The sequence below is a fragment of the Carettochelys insculpta genome, chromosome 7 (assembly GCF_033958435.1).
Source record: "Carettochelys insculpta isolate YL-2023 chromosome 7, ASM3395843v1, whole genome shotgun sequence".
NCBI lineage: Eukaryota > Metazoa > Chordata > Testudines > Carettochelyidae > Carettochelys > Carettochelys insculpta.
Window position 1 is genome coordinate 55,492,429 of NC_134143.1, and position 20,615 is coordinate 55,513,043.

Here is a 20,615-nt window from a genome sequence, read left to right on the forward strand (position 1 = left end):
TAAGTCCATTGCCTCTTGTTCTCTCCTCAGAGGCCAAGAAGAACAAGTTTTCTCCCTCCTCCTTATGACACCCTTTAAGATATCTGAAAACCACAATCATGTCCCCCCTCAATCTTCTCTTTTCCAAGCTAAACAAGCCCAATTCTTTCAGCCTTTCTTCATAAGTCATGTTCTCCAGACCTTTTATCATTCTAGTTGCTCTTCTCTGGACCTTCTCTAATTTCTCCACATCTTTCTTGAATTGGGGTGCCCAGAACTGGACACAATATTCCAGCTGAGGCCTAACCAGCGCAGAGTAGAGCGGAAGAATGATTTCTCATGTCTTGTTCACAACACACCTGCTAATGCATCCCAGAATCATGTTTGCTTTTTTTGCAACAGCATCACACTGTTGATTCATATTTAACTTGTGATCTACTAGAACCCCTAGATCCCTTTCTGCTGTACTCCTTCCTAGACAGTCTTTTCCCATTCTGTATGTGTGAAACAGATTATTCCTTCCTAAGTGCAACACCTTACATTTATCTTTATTAAACTTCATCCTGTTTACTTCAGACCATTTCTCCAATTTATCTAGATCATTCTGAATTATGACCCTATCCTCCAAGGTAGTTGCAACCCCTCCCAGCTTGGTATCATCTGCAAACTTAATAAGCGTACCTTCTATGCCAATATCCAAATCATTAATGAAGATATTGAACAGAACTGGTCCCAAAACAGACCCCTGCGGAACCCCACTTGTTATGCTTTTCCAGCAGGATTGAGCACCATTAACAACTACTCTCTGGGTACGATTAGCCAGCCAGTTATGCACCCACCTTATTGCAGCCCCATTTAAGTTGGACTTGCCTAGTTTGTCGATAAGAATATTATGCGAGACCGTATCAAATGCTTTACTAAAGTCTAGGTATACCACACCCAATGCTTCTCCCTTATCTACGAGTCTCATTATCGTGTCAAAAAAAGCTATCAGGTTGGTTTGACGTGATTTGTTTTTTACAAAACCATGCTGGCTGTTCCCTATCACTTTACTACCTTCCAAGTGCTTGCAGATGACTTCCTTAACTACCTGCTCCGTTACCTTTCCTGGCACAGAAGTTAAGCTGACTGGCCTGTAATTTCCTGGGTTGTTCTTGTTCCCCTTTTTGTAGATGGGCACTATATTTGCCCTCTTCCAGTCTTCTGGAATCTCTCCTGTCTCTCATGACTTTCCAAAAATGAGAGCTAACGGCTCAGCTACCTCTTCTATCAGCTCCTTGAGGATTCTAGGATGCATTTCATCAGGCCCTGGTGACTTGCAGACATCTAAGTTTTCCAAATGGTTTTTAACTTGTTCTTTTTTTATTTCAAAAACTAACTCTACCCCTTTTCCACCAGCATTCACTATGTCAGGCATTCCTTCAGACTTCTCTGTGAAGACCGAAACAAAGAAGTCATTAAGCATCTCTGCCATTTCCAAGTTCCCCATTACTGTTTCTCCCTCCTCACTGAGCAATGGCCCTACCCTGTCCTTGGTCTTCCTCTTGTTTCTAATATATTTGTAAAAGGCCTTCTTGTTACCCTTTATGCCTGTAGCTAGTTGGAGCTCATTTTGTGCCTTAGCCTTTCTAATTTTACTCCTGCATTCCTGTGTTATTTGCCTATGTTCATTCTTTGTAATTTGTCCTAGTTTCCATTTTTTATAGGATTCCTTTTTTAGTTTGAGATCATGCAGGATCTCCTTGTTAAGCCAAGGTGGTCTTTGCCCATATTTACTATCTTTCCTACATAGGGGAATAGCTTGTTTTTGGGCCCTTAATAATGTCTCTGAAAAACTGCCAACTCTCCTCAATTGTTTTTCTCCTCAGTTTTTCCTCCCATGGGATCTTACCTACCAGCTCTCTGAGTTTACCAAAATCTGCCTTCCTGAAATCCATCATCTCTATTTTGCTGTCTTCCCTCCTACCAGTCCTTAGAATTGTGAATTCTATGATTTCATGATCACTTTCACCCAAGCAGCCTCCCACCTTCAAATTCTCGACCAAGTCCTCCTTATTTGTTAAAATCAAATCCAGAACAGTTTCTCCCCGGTGGCTTTTTCAACTTTGTGGAATAAAAAATTGTCTCCAATGCAGTCTAAGAACTTATTGGATAGTCTGTGCCCCACTGTATTAGTGTCCCAGCATATATCTGGATAGTTAAAGTCCCCCATCACCACCAAATCCTGGGCTCTGGATGATTTTGTTAGTTGTTTAAAAAAAGCATCATCCACCTCTTCCACCTGGTTAGGTGGCCTGTAGTAGACTCCTAACAGGACATCACCCGTGTTTTTACCCCTCTTAAACTAACCCACAGACTCTCAACACGTCCATCTCCTATGTCCATCTCCACCTCAGTCCAAGTGTGTACATTTTTTATATATAAGGCAACACCTCCCCACTTTTTTCCTTGTCTATCTTTCCTAACCAGGCTGTAGCCTTCAATACCAACATTCCAATCATGTGTATTATCCCACCAAGTTTCTGTGATGCCAATGATATCATAGTTGTATTTATTTATTAGCACTTCCAGTTCTTCCTGCTTATTACCCATACTTCTTGCATTGGTATATAGGCATCTTAGATATTGATTTGAACTTTCCCCCCAGTTTTTGCCTGGCCCTCTTTTTACTCTGACATTGTTGCCCATGCTCCCTCCTACTTCCGACCCATCTCCCAGGTTTCCATGTTCTCCACTTACCTGCGGGCTTTGCTCCCCTGTCCCCGGCAAAGGCTGTGTTTAACCTGAGTATTTTGACAACAATTTCCTACACTTGCTAACACCAGTTTAATTCCACTGGTTGCGGAAGTGGTGGAAGCTTAGTACAGACAAAGCCATCATAAGGGTCTGCTTTATAACACTTTTGAGGTTAAGACCTGCTCTGAGTAGCATTAGAACATGATAGATAAAGTGATGATATATCCTATTGTGACAAGCATGACACTGTGATGAAAATTTTTTATACCCGCATCGTCTTCTACTTTTCCGGCAAAACCTTCTCTTTATTGCATTTCTCTTGATAACTGCTATCACAATGGCAATCAGCACTGGAACCACAAGTAAGAAAAATACAAGCAAGCCATCTCGAAGTGATGTATCTAGGGAAAAGCAATGCAAACAGCATGAGTTAATCAACTTTAACTTCATTACACAAACATTTTGCAGCTCTGTCAACCTTCCTGGTGAGAATGCTAAACCTCTAAGTAATCATAGATCAAATTCTGATCAGTATATACACATTAGTAGTTTCAGTGAAGTCAATGTAACTAACCATATGGATCAGACAAGCAGGATCTGGACCCAAGATCACAGGTTGCTTGCCTTTTGTTTTTTAAGAGATGAAAGTATCATGCTAACTTTTCTATCTTTTTCAATAAAGTTTACTTTTTCAAGATCCTGAAATTGACAAAAAAATTTCACCTTTTTTAAAAAATACTTGCTTGCAAATTCCTAATTTTCATAGTTTTTCTTACTCTATATTTTCTTCAGTACACTTACAAGTCATAAGTAGGTTGTTTTTCTTTACACAGTAAGAATTCAGTAACAGATAGAAAGGTTTTATAAAGTCATGGTCACTGTTAGCTCTAATGTGTTATCAGAATAACAATAAAAAGGAGGCAAGCATTAGTTGTAGTTTATTTCATCAGATGTTGCAGTCAAACTGAAAAAGCTTCAGTATCCTACCTATATGAGTTGGACCACTGTCAATACTGCCACCATAACCTGATTTATCGCAGTAAGGAGGAGCCCATCCAGGATTGCAATGACAATTCCCATTGTTATTACAGACCTGTAGCCAAAGAAGACACCACAATTAAATAAACGTTTCTTAGAACTGAAATGTCATTTCTGCATTTACATTATTTAATTCTCCATAGTCCAAGAGGTGGGGAAAAAGAAGGTTTCCATTTAGGATTGTTAACAAATGACCTGATCCAAAGTGCAATGCAATGAATAAAAAGACGCCCATGGACTTCAACTGACTTTGGAACAGGGTCAAAATCCCATGCTTAAAGGGACATTAGGTTCCAATTCAAAATGAATTCATTTACAGGTTTCATGGATGACACCATAGATGACTTAAAGGAAAGACTTATCCAACTGATTCAGATAATGTGCCTATGGTAGCTGCATTCTTTTCTAAGTACTCCAGCTACCATAGGCACAATATCTAAAGGCTTCTTTTTAATCAGAGTGTTCAGGCATATGCAAGTGTTTTATTTGGAAAACACTGATTACAAAGTTCAGACTTTTCTGACCTAGTGGTATACAAGTAGTACTAGCAAATACCCAGAAAGGTTTGGAACTGTGGTGTCCAACCAGTTCTGAAACAGGAACCACTGTAGCGAACTAGCCACATTATTCTGAACATATATTTATTGGTCAAGCCAACTGTCCACTCTCAACCTGCCAAATTGCCATGGCTAGCATGTTGGACACCATGGATTTGGAATATTGCAACATTAATAATCAATCCCAAAGTGAGGGTTGGTTGTAGCATAAGAAAGAGAAGTTACTCACCTGTAGTAACGATGGTTCTTCGAAATGTGTCCCCGTGGGTGCTCCACAATAGGTGTCGGGCTCACCCGGCGCTGCAGATCGGAATTCTTCTAGCAGTTTCTATTGGATCGCGCATGCACCGACGCGCGCCGCTCCCTTGCGCGCCCCTGGCCATGTGCGCGATCCGGTCTCCGCCAGTTCCTTGACCAACCGCTTCGGATGATCCTGAAAAACACCAGACAGAGATTCCGAAGCGGGGAGGATGGGCGGGTGGTGGAGCACCCACGGGGACACATCTCGAAGAACCATCGTTAGTACAGGTGAGTAATTTTCTCTTTCTTCTTCGAGTGGTCCCCGTGGGTGCTCCACAATAGGTGACTACCCAGCAGTAACCCAAGTAAGGAGGTGGGTAATCAGTTCATGTGCAGCTTGCCCCCGAGAGGACTGCTGTCGACAGACGGGTATCCTCCTCAAATACCCGATGTAGGGCATAATGCTTGGCGAAGGTGTTGTAGGATGACCAGGTCGCCGCTCTACAGATGTCTTTTAACGTGATGCCCCTGAAGAAGGCTGTTGACGCCGCCACTGCCCTGGTGGAGTGAGCCCTAGGCAGGGCCAGCAAAGGGGTCTTTCGAAGCTCGTAGTACATTTTTATACAGGACACGATGTGCTTTGAAATTCTCTGTGAAGAGAGGCCTTCCCCTTTTGACCTGGGAGCGAGAGACACTAGAAGCCTGTCCGTTTTCCGGAAGGACTTAGTTCTGTCTATGTAGAAGGCCAACGCCCTTCTCACGTCTAGGAGATGTAGGCGCGCCTCCCTGCTGGAGCTGTGAGGCTTCAGGTAAAACGATGGTAAAACTATTGGTTCGTTAAGATGGAACTGCGAAGAAACTTTTGGAACGAAGGCTGGGTGTAACCGTAGGGTTACTGCCTCCTTTGAGAATACTGTACAGGGCGGCGTTGCCATCACTGCTGCGAGCTTGCTCACCCTGAGGACTGACGTAATCGCAAGGAGGAAGGTTGTTTTCATCTTAAGGAGTCGGAGGGGTACCGTGGCTAATGGTTCGAAGGGTGGTCCCGATAGCGTGCTGAGCACCAAGTCCAAACTCCACGACGGCGGAAGTGGTTTTCGAGGGGGGTAAAGGTTTACCAGCCCCTTCAAGAACCTTGTGACGATAGGGTGGGCGAATACAGTGGGCCCTTCCTCTGTATGCCAAAAAGCTGATATAGCAGCGAGGTGGACCTTTAGCGAGGATAGAGAAAGCCCGTCTCGTTTGAGGTCCAATAGGTATTCTAGTATTACGGTTATAGGAACGTCAAGGGGAGCTAACTGCTTGGCGGAACACCAGGCTGTAAATCGAGTCCATTTCTGTTTATAAGTCCTCCTGGTGGAGGTCCTTCGGCTACACTCCAGGACTTGTTGTACTCCCTCCGTACACTTGCTCTCTAAGGCGCTGAGCCATGGATTAACCATGCTTGTAGGCGCAGACCCTGAGGGTGCAGGTGCACTATGGACCCCTGAGCCTGCGTGAGTAAGTCTGGCACCACTGGTAGGGGAAGTGGTGGACGATCCGACGTGCGCAGAAGCAAGGGAAACCATTGTTGCTGGTCCCAAGTTGGGACTATGAGTATCATGCAAGCTCTCTCCCTTCTGGCTTTCTGCAGAACCTTGTGGATAAGCGTTGTGGGGGGAAACGCGTAGAGTAGAGGGCCCTTCCATGAAATCATGAATGCGTCCCCCAGGGACCCCCGCCCTATTCCTGCTCTGGAGCAGTACTGGGGGCACTTCTTGTTGTACTGGGTGGCAAACAAATCGACTTGGGGAAACCCCCATGTACGAAATATGCACCGTAGCAGGTCGGAGCAGATCTGCCATTCGTGCGTGAGTGTGAAACGCCTGCTCAGCTGATCTGCCTTCACGTTGTGAGCGCCCAGCAAGTACGAGGCTTTCAAAGTTATATTGATGGCGATGCACCAGTTCCACAATCAGACTGCTTCTGCACATAACGCACGGGATCGTGCCCCTCCTTGTCAATTGATGTAGAACATAGTGGAGGTATTGTCGGTATTGATCCCAACTACTTTGCCATGCAGGTAATCTCGAAAATGTCTGCACGCGTTGAACACTGCTCTGAGCTCCAGTATGTTTATGTGCAGTGTCTGTTCCGCAGGGGACCATAGCCCTTGCGTCACCTTGCTGCCAATGTGCGCTCCCCATCCTATGTGAGAGGTGTCGGTAGTAAGAAAGATAGAAATTTGTGGTTGGTGAAAAGGCACCCCCACTAGCAGATTCTTGGGATTTTCCCACCACGCTAGGGATCTGCGCACCTCTGTCGTGGGCGACACTACCTTGTGGACAGTGTGGGATGCCGGTTTGTAAACACTCGCCAGCCAATGCTGCAGGCTTCGCATGTGTAACCTGGCATTCTGTACCACAAACGTCGCTGCCGCCATGTGCCCCAACAGCTGCAGGCACGTTAGGACCAGCACCGTTGGGCTGTACGTCATGACTTGCACCAGTGAGTTGATGGCACGGAAGCGGGCGTCAGGCAGGTATACTCTTGCTGTGATAGAGTTTATGCATGCCCCTATGAACTCTATATCTTGTGTGGGTTCGGTCTTTGACTTTGCGAGGTTGATAACTAGGCCCAGCGAAGTAAACGTGTCCGCGGTGATGCGTATCATGCATAAGACCTCTGCCTTTGAGGCCCCTTCAGCAGACAGTTGTCCAGATATGGGAAAATAAACACCCCCTGTCTGTGCAGGTAAGCTGATACCACTGCCAGGGTTTTGGTAAAGACTCTGGGAGCCAAGGATAGACCGAACGGAAGAACCCTGTACTGGAAATGTTCCCTGCCGACCGTGAAGCGGAGGAAGCGTCTGTGTGCTGGGTGGATTGTTATATAAAAGTAAGCATCTTGTAAGTCGAGGGCTGCAAACCAGTCTCCATCATCCAGTGCCATAAGTATGGAGGCAACTGTGATCATCCAAAAGCGTTGCTTGCGCAAGTAACGGTTGATGGCCCCGTAGATCCAAGATCGGCCTCCAGCCTCCTGTTTTCTTCTCTGTTAGGAAGTAGCGTGAATAAAAACCTTCCCCTTGAATTGCTCCAGCACTCTTTCCACTGCCCCTATGAACATAAGGTGATCCACCTCCTGCTTGAGCCTCGCCTCATGGGCAGCGTCCCTGAGATGAGGCCTGGCGGGAGGCTTCATCGGTGGAAGTGACTGGAAAGGGATCGTGTAACCTGTGGTTATAATCTCTAGCACCCATTTGTCTGTGGTGATCTTTTGCCATTGGGAGTGGAACGGTTTGAGGCGATGATGGAACATGAGATGAGACTGGCATTGAGCGATGGTGTTGATAGTGCAGCCCCCGACATACCCGTCAAACTTGTTGTCTCTGGGCCTGCCCTGAGGGTGTACGGCTTTGTTGAGAACGTCGCCTGGGAGTCCTGTACTGCTGCTGCTGTTGATGGTGCCCTTGGTCATAGCCTCACTGATATTGAGCACGCTGTGGTTGGTAAGCGTAGTGTCTTTGCTGAGGATAAAATTTCTTCTTCTTGTATGGGGGAGTATAAATACCCGAGGTTCTAATTGTGGCCCTCGAGTCTTTGCTGGAGTGGAGGACCAAGTTGGTTGAGTCCGCAAACAGCTTTTGTTTATCAAAGGGAAGATCCACGATCTTCGCCTGCAGGTCCCTGGGGATACCAGATGTCTGGAGCCAGGATTCCCTATGCATTACCACTGCTGCAGCTGTTGAACGTGCCGCTGTGTCCACCACATCCAGGGCAATCTGGACTCCCGTCCGCGACGCTGAATAGCCCTCTTGAACAATTACCTTTAACACCAGCTTCTTGTCTTCCGGGAGTGAATCCATGAGGGGAGTAAGTCTGGAGTAATTGTGAAAGTTGTGGTTTGATAGATGTGCTGCGTAATTTGCCATTCTCAATAATAGGGTAGAGGAGTAATATACCTTCCTGCCAAACAGCTCTAGCTTCTTAGCATCTTTATCCGACCCCCCCGATTTGTACTGAGACACCTTCGACCTCTGCTGGGACGATTCGACCACCAAAGAATTGGGTTGCGGGTGACTAAAGAGGAACTCCATACCCTTGGCTGGGACGAAGTACTTCTTATCCGCTCTCTTGTTCGTAGGCGGAATGGAGGCCGGTGGTCTGCCATATGTTAGTGGCTGACTCCATAATGGCTTTGTCCAGCGGGATAGCGATTTTAGATGAAGACGGGGATCTCAAATTTTTCAGGAGTTTATGATGCTTCTCCTGCACCTCTGCTATTTGAATGTCCTGCGTGAAAGCTACTCTTTTGAACAGCTCCTGGAATTGTTTAAGGTCATCGGAGGGGGAGACATCCCCGGGGGCCATGGCCTCATCTGGGGAGGATGAGGAGGAACCACTGGGGTAAACCTCCCTCAAATCCTCTGGCTCCCGAGGTCGATGATATACTTGCTCCCTGAAGGATTGTGAAGGAAAGTCTCGGGATTCTGGACCTAACTCCCCTTGAGACAACTGTGTTCCCGTCCCAGAGCGAGAGTGTACACATGGGTATTGATGAGAAGCAGGGGAGGACCTGCCTCTGGATCTAGACCTGCGGTGTCTGTGTTCAGCATGATGAGGACGACCATAGCAGCATGGGCAAGGGCCCTGTGATGGAGACCTGGACCATGATCAGGGAGTGTACCCATGATGTCTGGGAGAGCGGGACCTCCGCGACGACATAGATAGTGGTGAAGCTGGTTTGTGATAGTACTCAAGGGGATCCATGCCCAGAAATGGTGAAGGTGGCCCAAGCCACGGTGAAATTGGTTGGAGGAACGGAGAGGGAGGTCCTAGATAAGCCGGTGGAGTTACAGCCCGTCGGTGCGGCGTGCGTATCTTGGGGGGGGTGGGGCTAGGTGATAAGGGCAGCGTGGCCCTGCCTGGAGATGGACTGAGGTGCCAAGTTTTTGCTTTTGCCTTGCCCCTCCCCTGCGGGGTGGGCACCGCCCCTTCCCGTGCCGGGGATCTCGGCCCCGTTGTTGGCACCACGCTCGGCACAGTCAGCTGCGGTGCCACGCGGGTAGCTTCCTCCGGTACCGTTAGGCTCCTTGCTGGGTGCCCCTGTGCCGTCGGCACCGCCGATTCTGGCGCTTGCCTCGCTGGTGCTCGCGGTACCTTGCGTGCCGTCTGTTGTGTAATCAGAGGCTCAGCCTCTGCCACGTGCGCTGCTGCACTGCTGCTTTCATGAGCTCGCGGCTGGGGGCTCTGCGTTCCGCTCGTCCTGCCCGCTGGGCCCATCGGCAAGGATTGAGCCGGGGAGAATTTCCTCCTTTTCTGCACCAAGGGGGTCAAAGAGGCTGCCTTCCTTTTATGCAACCCAGAGGGCCCTTCTGCGTGAGGCTTCTCTGGCGGTTCCGGCTGGAGAGCCTTATCAAACAAGATCATTTTGAGCCTCATCTCTCTGTCTTTCCTGGCCCTGGCTGTAAGCTTAGCGCAGTGGGAACATGTCAGGGTAACGTGTGACTCTCCCAGGCAGCGAATGCCTTCACTATGCCCATCAGAGGCCGGCATAGCTTCGCGGCATGACTCACACTTCTTAAACCCCAAGGAGGCCATCGCGGTGAGTCTTTACCGTTAATAGGGTATTTAGCCACGAATCAGCACTTTCTAACCCAAAATAACAATCACCGGCCTGCGGGGCAGCGGACGACTTAACTAGCCTTCTTGTCCGCCCCTCTCTCCTTCGTTCCTTTTCCTTCTGCTAGCTAATATTCTCTTTCTTTCTCTTTTTTTTTTTTTGATAGTGACAAAACAAACAAACTACACGTTAAAAACAACTATCTTATCTGTCTCTGGCTTTAGCCTGAGCGGATTCCATCTGCAGCCGATAGCGGTTGAGAAGGAACTGGCGGGGACCGGATCGCGCACATGGCCGGGGGCACGCAAGGGAGTGGCGTGCGTCGGTGCATGCACGATCCAATAGAAACTGCTAGAAGAATTCCGATCTGCGGCGCCGGGCGAGCGCGACACCTATTGTGGAGCACCCACGGGGACCACTCGAAGAAGAAGCTGAACTTCCTAAGGGTTACTCCCAGAGAGTACAGCAACTCTCACAGAGTCTCACTGATGTTAATGAGACTCCACATGTTTGCAAAGGGCTGTGCTAATGGATCCCTTTGTAGAATTGCAGCCTAAATGCGTACATACAGTTAGAACAAATCAGAATTGCCAAAGGAACAAATCACATTTTGAGCTGCATGTGAAGAAGTGTATGTGAAAACAGAGCATAGTGAATAGCTGAAGGAGGGCTCTTGGCACAATCATTTTTTTCCCTCGGCTGGCACTCCTTTACATTGTGAGTGATATTCCTGGCTCTTGTCGCAGCAAAGTCTCTACAGCAATTAATCCCTTCTTTCATTTGTCTTACAAAGAACACTGTTTCAAAGGAGACCTTCTGGCTTTTACTATATCTAGATTCTGTTCTGATTTTTCACTCAGAAATATGAGATAATTCATTACATTTTCCTCAGTGGAGACTTACATTGTTTTCAAAATTGGACAGCTCATCTAGTAGTGTAATGACATCTACTTTGCCTATTTCATATTAAATGTACTATCCATGCTTGTAATGAATGGTGTACAGTCCATTGGTAACATGAACATAGATAAAAAAATGGACTTGACTTTGAGCACAGATTAGAAAAAAACAAAGCATATGTTTCATTATTTTATTCATTTAGATTTATTGCACCCACCAATAATCTCTAGAAGCCTAATGCAATAAAAATAATATACTTACTGCACGGCCATTACACTTCTGAATTACATCACAATTGTAACCGAGCTCACTTGCATTAACACATTTAAAGTCTACACAGGCCTGAAAAAATATTAAATATCTATTTTATAAGCATATAAGCATAAATGTATATCTATTGCAAAATTAAACATTGAAAAGCAAGACACTCAAAATACTTGATTCCTCAGAAATCTATGGTTTGACTTATCACACATTTTCATGCACTAAGACACCCTTTGATGCAGAGGAAATCAAAATATATATCACTCTTTCTTTTAAAGCTTTGTTAAACCAAACAGCAATCTTTGCAATACAGAGCTAATAAACACTACTTTTTCTATGTACACCTATATATAAATTAACATTATGTATTATTTATTATATTAACATATAGACAACACGTATGCACACACATATACAACACACAAAATCTATGTTAAAAGAACATTATTTGAGCTGCAAAGCTAAGCACTCAAAATTAGGACATGCCAGATTTGCAGTTGTTCACACATTTCTGCTCCTTCTGACCCTTCCATGCACTGAAGGAGGCTGGGCTGGTGTGACAAAAAAGTATGTGAGCATGTAATTAAAGCTTGTGTCATAATGCACACGCGTGGGGGGACTGAATTAAGGTTGTGTGGACCTTCTAAGTGTTTGACTTGAAAATTGTACAAATGTTCTTTTGATGCAGATTTTGCATAATATCCATTTTTGTAGAACAAGATCAGGTGCTTTCCACATTATTCAACAGTGGACAAAGTCCCATTAGCAGGGTGAGTCTTGAGTGTTCAGCATTGCAGCACAAAGTGCTACAACTTTAATCAACAGTATTTGCTGACAGCAGCAGAGAGATGTGTACTGGGAGGGCAGGGGTCCAGAGGTGATGGGGGAGTACAACAGTGCCGACAGGCACCATGGGCCCTGGGGCAAGCTGGATGAGGCAGTTCCACACCTGGAAGGGGCAGAGCCAAGAGCAGAAGGGGCAGGGCTAAGGGCAGTCAGCCCTCAGCGTTGCCTTTAGTGTGGTATTACGCCACCCCTGACAGCCACAGGCAGCCGGAGCAGCCATGCTGCATGATTACAAAGGGGCCTGGAGCGCTGGCTGCCATTGATGCCACTGGCATTCCAGCCCCTTTGAAAGGCTGGGCCTGGGGGTTATTGTCCCCTTTACCCCCAAGTGTTGGCAGGGTTATTGACCCCTTTACCTCCCACTGTTGTTGGAAATGAATTGGAAAAAGCTATTCCAGCAGTAGCCCCGTGTTCCCAATACAATGTATGCTGCTGACGCTGCTGCTCTAGTGGTGGCCTGAACCTGGCTTCGTAAGGTTTATTGATTTTGTCATGCTGCCAAAATTTTCCTGTGATGCACAAGTCAGAGAAGAGAAACGACACTTTTTTAACACTTCATATCAGCAAAATGTGAACAAAACCTCACGGGACAAAGATTATAATACACAGAGACACTCTTTACAAGAGAAGTATTTTGAGTGTCATGAACCCATGCGGTTATGAGGAAAATTAAAATGTGACAATGTTTTTGAAAGCTAAGGGTCTCACAGTGAGCTGTATTAAAAAGAGAAGTTTTTAGTGCTTGTCATACATTTCACAGTAACTGCTGTGATCTACCTTACCTTTCCCTTGTCACAGGCAGTTCCCTTTTGAACTTGAGCAGGATCAGGGATATCTGACCCTAGGTCAAAGTCAGAAGTCACACATAAAACATCCCCTTGATAGCTAACACCACTAAAAGCTGGAAGATTTTCAAGATTGACAGGTGTACACTGAAGTTTGCCACATAGACTATGTCTGCAATAAATGAATAAAACACAAATATAAGGGAACACAGAAAAAACAGACTCACTAAAAACGTATTATTTATTAAGAAATTCACATAGTTACACAATGAGCCAACAATTTTCTCTTGCTGCAAATCTCTTATTTTAAGGAAGTTTTCCCTTCTCTTTTTCTGTTTGTGTGTATATTTTAGATATGTTGAAGACCACCTATCCTGACCTTTTAGGACATTGTAACTGTGTGTGGGTGTGTCTACACTTGCACTTCTCTTTTGAAAGATGTATGCAACTGAGGTCAATCGAAAATGCAAATGAGGCGTAAATTTGCATATATGGCGCCTCGTTTGCATATTCTAATTTCAAAAGCACTTCTTTCAAAAGAAGAAAGCCAGTGTAGACACTGCTCTTTCGAAAGTAATCCCCATCTTTGAAAGAATCCTTTCTCCCATTAAATAAACGTAAGAAGGATTCTTTTAAAGATGGGTTTACTTTCGAAAGAGCAGCATCTACACTGGCTTTCTTCTTTAGAAAGAAGCTCTTTTGAAATTAGAATATGCAAATGAGGTGCCAAATATGCAAATATATACTTTATTTGCATTTTTGATTTACCTCAGTTGCATACCTCTTTCGAAAGAGGAATGCAAATGTAGATATACCCTGTGTGTGTGTGTATACAAGGGATACACATTGGAAGGAAAAGACAAAACATCTCTCGATGGTTGTTTAAAGGGAAATGGCATCTGACAGAAGCTGGAGTATAAGTAATCCCAGTGGAGACAGATTAGTGGACAGAGTTCTATTAATGAAAAGGATAAAAGGTGCCTGATAAGTGTATTTTAGCATATGGCTCTGCAATTTATCATATGGATGTGACCCTAATACATATGTTTGTCTATGGGTATATAAGCACTTATGCCCCTGCTATAGGTGCAGGTGGTAGCATTCCCTATTAAGATTGCCTGACGCTTTCCATTATAAGAACCTGTTTTCAGTTGCTTATAACTCTGCCAAACTTTAACCATTTGTGCAGAAATTTTGCACTCTTGTTGTTGCGTCAGGTTGAAATTTTTGGAAAATTGCTGACAAAATGGTTAAATTATTTCCACAAATGAGGCTAGGAGAAATATTATTTTGACTGCTAAATTTAGCAGCTACATGATTTGCAGCAGGAATCTGAAATTTGGCAGATGAGTGGCCTTTGGTACAGGGATGTGCCATTTGCCAGTGAACATCTGTTCAGATCAGGCCAAGACTGTCAGCTGGTCAAGTACTGCCAGCTTATAGATTCTTTCATTGCTTCAGAAGCATAAAAGGGCTGGTTTAGAGGTGATAATCTGGTTCAGTTTCTTCAAAGGACTATTTAAGTTAAGTTGAGGTTTATATGTACTGTTTAATTTGTTTTTTAGAAAGGCCACGTCTACACTAGTGGCATTTCCTAACAAAACCCAGCTTTCCCAGAAAAAAATGTGGAGGATTTACACAGCAAATGCACGTTGCTGACTGTTTGTCAACAAAGCCCCACGCATCTGCCAGCAGCATCATACCTCTCCCCATTCAGCCATAAAACATCTCTCAACAGTGTTCTGTTGACAGAACAGCCATGTAGGCACTCCGGGGCCCTTTTGTCAACAGACAGGGCTTCCAGTTTACTAGGCAGCCCTGTTTGCAGAGCTTCCAGTCAGCCATTCTGTCCAGAGCAGGCCAGGCTGTCTTGCTGCTCTCTGTCAACAGACCAGATTGCTCTTTTGATTTGCTTTTATGTGTAGATGCGATCTGTTGACGGAAGTTTTGCGGGGAAATCCCTTCTGACAGGCTGGGTGTGTCTACACTAACCGGCTACTTTGAAGTAGCTGGCACAACATCGAAATAGCACGCATCGTGTCTACATGTGCTATTTCGACGCTGAAATCAACGTTAGGTGACAAGACAGAGAAATCGCTATTCCTATCTGAAGATGGGAATAATGCCCTACTTCGATGTTCATCATCGAATTACGGCATGTGTAGCCGATCCACATCCCGCTACTTCGAAATGGCAGGTTCCTCCATAGCGGCAATCAGCTGAGGGGTTGAGATGTGCTTTCCAGCCCATGCAGGGCTCTATGATTGCTGTGTGCAGCAGCCCTTAAAGCACCATGGACCCAGATGCAGGCAGCAGCACACGCACATGCTAGCCCTACACGCTTTCCAGAGGCCCCAGTCCGCACATCCACCAGCCATGGCATCGAGTCAGCCCCCAGACTGCCCCAGGGCTCCCCCCCAAGGGGACCCAAGCACCCATGGCAGCCAAAGAGGGGCCCAAAAAGTGGTGGGGCCCCTCCTGGTCGGAGGCCGAGCTCTGAGACCTACTGGGGCTCTGGGGCGAGGAGGAGGTGCTCCACATGATGGTGAGCAAGTGGCAGAATGCAGAAGCGTTCGCCCAACTGGCCGAGGGCCTGGCCACCTGGGGTCACCCTGCCCACACTCCGGGTCACATCCGGAGCAAGGTGAGGGTGTTGCAGCAGGGTTATGCCCAGGCCTGGGACTTGGCCAGCTGGTCTGGAGCTGCCTCCACCATTTGCCCCTATTACAGGGAGCTCAGGGCCATGCTGGGCCCCCGGGACACCTCCTTCCCCCAGGCCACATGGGACACCGCAGCTGAGGAGTCCCAACAGGCCTCGGAGCCGGAGTCCAGCCTGGAGGCCAGCCCCGCACCCCAGGGCCCACACAAGGAGCCACCCCTCGGGATGGTGGAGGAGGGGTCCAGCAGCGAGGAGATGGGGCTCCTCATAGACTTCTCCTCCCGGAGCACCAGCCAGGCATCTGCCCACCGGGGTTCCCCAGACCGCGGCAGTGGACAGTCAGGTACATACCCCGCAGGCACACACCCCCCGGGCCATGGGGCAGGGGCACCAGACACGACCAGGAGCCCCACACACTCCCAGCGGACCCTGACCCGCCACTGCCCAGCCACAGCATGATCCCAGGATGGTGGCATAACCATCAGCACCCGTCAGCACCCACACCCATGGACAGCACTATGCCCTAACCCCGGGGGCAGGGGGAACATGCAATGGGGACACCCAAGAGGGACATCACACCCACCAATGGGGATGGAGACCCAGCACCCAAGGAGGACAGGGGGAGTGGGCCATGGGCCAGGGCACAGCACTAACAGCCTTCCCCTCCCTCTCTCCCTCTTTGCAGCTGCACCATCTGAGGCCCCAGGCAGCCAGGCACCCTCCATGGTCCCTGAGAGCCTGCCGGAGGTCAGGCACCACTATCCAAGGGGGACACTGACAAGGCCAGCAGGACGGGCATGCCACTGCTGGACCCAGGGGATGGCCCTCATGGACTTCCAGCTCCTGGCAGCTCTCCAGCAGCAGGCAGAGGTGGCCAAGGAGAGGCTCCACTTTGACTGGGAGGAGTCCACCCGGAGCTAGGCGGTGTGGCAGGAATCCATGGGCATATTCTGGAACATAGCTGGGTCGATCCAGGAGGCTGTCACTCGGCTCCCGGACCCACTGCCCCCCACCGCCCTCCCCACCACTCCACCTGATGCCCCTGCCGCCGCCCCACCTGCCTTGCCACCTGCCACCCACCTCCTGTGCCATCTGCCTCACCGCATGCCACCCCACCTGCTGTATCGCCTGCTGTGCCACCTGCCAGCCCCCCAGGATCGGAGCCCATTGGGGCTGAAGACCGGCTGGTGGAGGCATCCCGGCTGTACCTGCTGGTCCTCCCAGGCCCCAGCCAGCTGCGCTGGGGACCGCAGACAAGGGGGGGGCTGCGACCCGTACCCACTGTGGGTCCCACCCCTCTACACCCACCCCAGATTCATTGGCCAATGGCCGAGCCATCTGCTGGTCCCCCATGTGCATATAGTTATCCCCCTTGTATATTGGTTCCAGTTTTTGTTGTGCACATAAGATAGTTTAACAGTTTTCAATAATCCACAGTTTTATTTTCCAAAGAACCTGAGACATGTGCTTGTTGGGGGGATGGTGTGCGGGCGTTGTGCAGGCAGTGGGGGCAGTGTGTGGGAGACCCTCCAGGGAAGGCCAGGGAGGTATTCAGGGGTCTCCCTGATCAAAATGGGCCCACAGGGCCTCGTGGACTCATACCTGCTCACGGCTGGCTGGGGGAAGCCTGTGCCAACGTTGACTGCCCACCCCTGGACAAAGACCTTCCCCTTCCTCTCAACAATGTTGTGAAGTGTGCAGCATGCGTCCACAACCTGGGGAATGTTCTGGAGACCGACATCCAGGCGGGCAAGGAGGCACCACCAGCAGCCCTTCGGGCGGCTAAAGGTCCTCTCCACCACCTGGCAGGTGTGGTTCAGTCAGGCATTGAACCGCTTCTGGCTGGTGGTGAGGTGGCTGGTGTACAGGCGCATGAGCCAGGGCTGGAGGGGGTAGGCCGCATCCACCACGAGGCAGGGGGCACAGTGGTGTCCTCCTGGAGAGACCTCCCTCTGGGGGATGTAGGTCCCTACCTCCAGCCAGCGGCACAGGCCCAAGTTCCTAAAAATGCGGGTGTCGTGTGTACAGCCGGCCCAGCCCACGTAGACATCTTGGAAGTAGCCCCGGCTGTCCACCATGGTCTGCAGAACCACGGAGTGGTAGCCCTTCCGGTTGATGTATCTTCCCCCGCTGTGGTCCGGGGCACGAATGGGGATGTGAGTCCCGTCCAGGGCCCCAACGCAGTTTGGAAACCCCATGGCAGCAAATCCAACGATGGCTGCGTCCAGGTCCCCGCCTCAGATGATCCTCTGGAGCAGCATGGCATTGAGCACACAGACCACCTGTGGGGAGGGAACACAAGTGCCCATGAGGGTGTGCAGGGTGCCCCAGGCCCCTCCCGCCAAGATCCCCTCCCAGGCACCTCCCCAGGCAGCCCTTCACCCAGCCCCCCCCGGCACCTCTCCCTCCCCAGCCCCACACCCAGCCCCCTCTCCAGCCCCCAGTGGGTGCATGCCCAAGCCTCCTTACCTCCATGCCAATGGCCACAACTGTGGCCTTTCCCACTCCAAACTGGTGTCCCACGGAGCAGTAGGTATCTGGAGTGGCCAGCTTCCAGACAGCTATTGCGACCCTCTTCTCGACAGGGACGGTGCACTGCATCCAGGTGTCCTGGTGCTTCAGTGTGGGGGTGAGCCACCGGAAGGTCTGACGGCGCATGCAGAAGTTCCGCAGCTACATGTCGTCATCCCACTCTCCCATGACCAGCTGCTCCCAACACTCAGAGCTGGTGGGGTAGCTCCAGAGTTGGTGGAGCACCCAGCAGGAGAGGAACAGGGGAGCCCGGTGGTCAGGGGCACCCCATTTGCCCCCTGGGAGGGCCCCTCTGCCAGGAGCTGCTGGGTGGCCTCCCATGCAGCACCTAGCAGGGCGATTGCTCCCTGTGTGACTACCTGGAAGGCTTCCAGGTACTGCTGCTGTGCGTTGGTCTGCAAGAGTGTGGCTCGCACTCTGCAGACCTCGTGGTGTGCATGCCGAGTGTGTCTGGGAGGGGCCCTTTAAAGGAGTGGCTTGGTCTTGCCCCAGAAGGGCTAGTCCAGCCTGTGACCCCATCCATGGGCTTTCCTGACCCCTTATTTCAATTTCCTGGCCCCTTATTTCCTTCCAGGGCGGCTCCTTTTGATGTTTCCTGTTGCTAGTTCGACGCTGAATGTCAAAGGCAGCGGCTCCGGAGGATGTGTGGACGATATGCATCGAAGTAGCCTATTTCGCTGTTATTACTTCGAAATAGACTACTTTGATGTACTGTCCCAGTGTAAACGTAGCCGCTGTGTCCACACTTGCATTCCTCTTTCGAAAGAGGTATGCAAATGAAGGAAATTGAAAATGCAAATGAGGTGCAGACTTGCATATCTGCCCCTTCATTTGCATATTCTTATTTTGAAATATCTTCTTTTGAAAGAAGAAAACCAGTGTAGACACTCCTCTTTCAAAGATGGGGTTTATTTTCGGAAGAGCAGTGTCTACACTGGTTTTCTTCTTTCGAAAGAAGCTATTTTGAAATAAAAATATGAAAATGAGGTGCCAGATATGCAAATCTGCACCTTATTTGCATTTTGCATACCTTTTTTGAAAGAAAAATGCAAGTGCAGACACAGCCACAGTGACTCTTTTCGACAGAGGCTTCTCATGTAGATGTGGCCAAATTGTTTTAATCAACAACTTAAAACAGACTGATAAAAAAATGAAGATTTATTTTCGTAAATTTGATAACTTAGATAGGCCAAAGTGGGGAAGCACGTAAGCATTACTTACATAAATACATATTCTACATTATGGTACTGTTCATATCAATAAATGACAGGAGAAAAGATTAGATTCAATTTATACCTATTGGTTACTTACTCAATAGGACATTTATTGTATGTGCTGCCTGACGTTCCACAGTTTCCCAATCTATCTCCCTTCATGTTGGCAACTTGAAAACAAACATCAGGTGCTTTTTTTGCCCCTAGAAGAACAATATCCAATGTTTAACTAATATATTTAATAAAAAGAATAATCTATTGCAATTATTATTATTATTACTAGTAGTAGTAGTAGTAGTAGCAGTAGCAGTAGTAGTACAGTATTTAAATCCTAGGTACAGGGCACAGCATATGAGGTGAGTTTTCCCTATTAATATCAATTCTGTTACACAGACAGTCAAACAACTTAAAAATACCTTTTCCGTAGATGGATTCACACTGTGAATCAAAATTCTGGCAAACCCCACTATAGCAATATTCTTTCATGTTGTTGCAAGGGTAGCCATTCATGATATATACATCATCTGGGCAGTATGGATTTGTCCCACGACAGTATTCAGGTAGATCACAGAAATTCGTTTTTGGCCTACATTCCGTTCCTGCTACTTTAAACTAGAAATGGAACAGAAAGTTACTCTGTCTTATTTTGCAACAGTAGAATTCTAACAAAAGCATACATAGGTACATAATGATCATATAGTAGATTGGTACAAGAAATAGGCCTGTAAATCTGAGAATGAGGAAATAGTTCTTCATATTAATGTACAGAGCACGTATGCCATTTCTGTGCCATGTTGATACAGTTGATGAGTTTGATACTGCCCAGCACTAGTTCAGAGCGTAGCTTTATAAACACCAGATAAAAAGTGAAGAGTAGACAGGGCTCTTGGCTCCCCTGTGCAATGTTGGGGCCCTGGGCAAGGTGTATGTTGGGGGGAGGAACAGCTCCTTGCTCTGAGAAAGGGAATGGCTTTTTGCAGGAGGGCTGGCCAATCAGCTCTCAGCGTTGCCTAGATGGTGGCACATCCCCAAGTCCTCAGGCGCTGCCCGGAGTGTGGTGCTCTGGCAGCAATTTAAAGGCCCCAGAGCTCCAGGTGCTGCCACTGCCACAGTAACAGTGGTGGTGGCCAGGAGCTATTGGCCCTTTTGAATCACTAGGGCCAGGGATAGTTGCCCTCTTTGCCCTCCATTGGTGGACCTGACAGGAATGATAGAAATTCAGTCCTGCAATAACGAGAGCACTGCTACATGACATCTAATT

The 20,615-nt window shown here is 48.0% G+C and overlaps 1 protein-coding gene across 1 annotated transcript in view; it reads right to left on the reverse strand.

Annotated features, from left to right (window-relative positions):
- Positions 1 to 20,615, reverse strand: part of LOC142015812 (disintegrin and metalloproteinase domain-containing protein 9-like) — a 61,122-nt gene that overhangs the window by 8,645 nt on the left and 31,862 nt on the right. Inside the window, exons 14-19 of the mRNA XM_074999615.1 lie at positions 19,771 to 19,966; positions 19,452 to 19,557; positions 12,947 to 13,121; positions 11,316 to 11,396; positions 3,703 to 3,808; positions 2,984 to 3,116 (exon numbers count right to left, since the gene is read on the reverse strand). Of these exons, the coding sequence (XP_074855716.1) occupies positions 2,984 to 3,116; positions 3,703 to 3,808; positions 11,316 to 11,396; positions 12,947 to 13,121; positions 19,452 to 19,557; positions 19,771 to 19,966 (797 nt within the window). The remainder of the gene's footprint in view (positions 1 to 2,983; positions 3,117 to 3,702; positions 3,809 to 11,315; positions 11,397 to 12,946; positions 13,122 to 19,451; positions 19,558 to 19,770; positions 19,967 to 20,615) is intronic.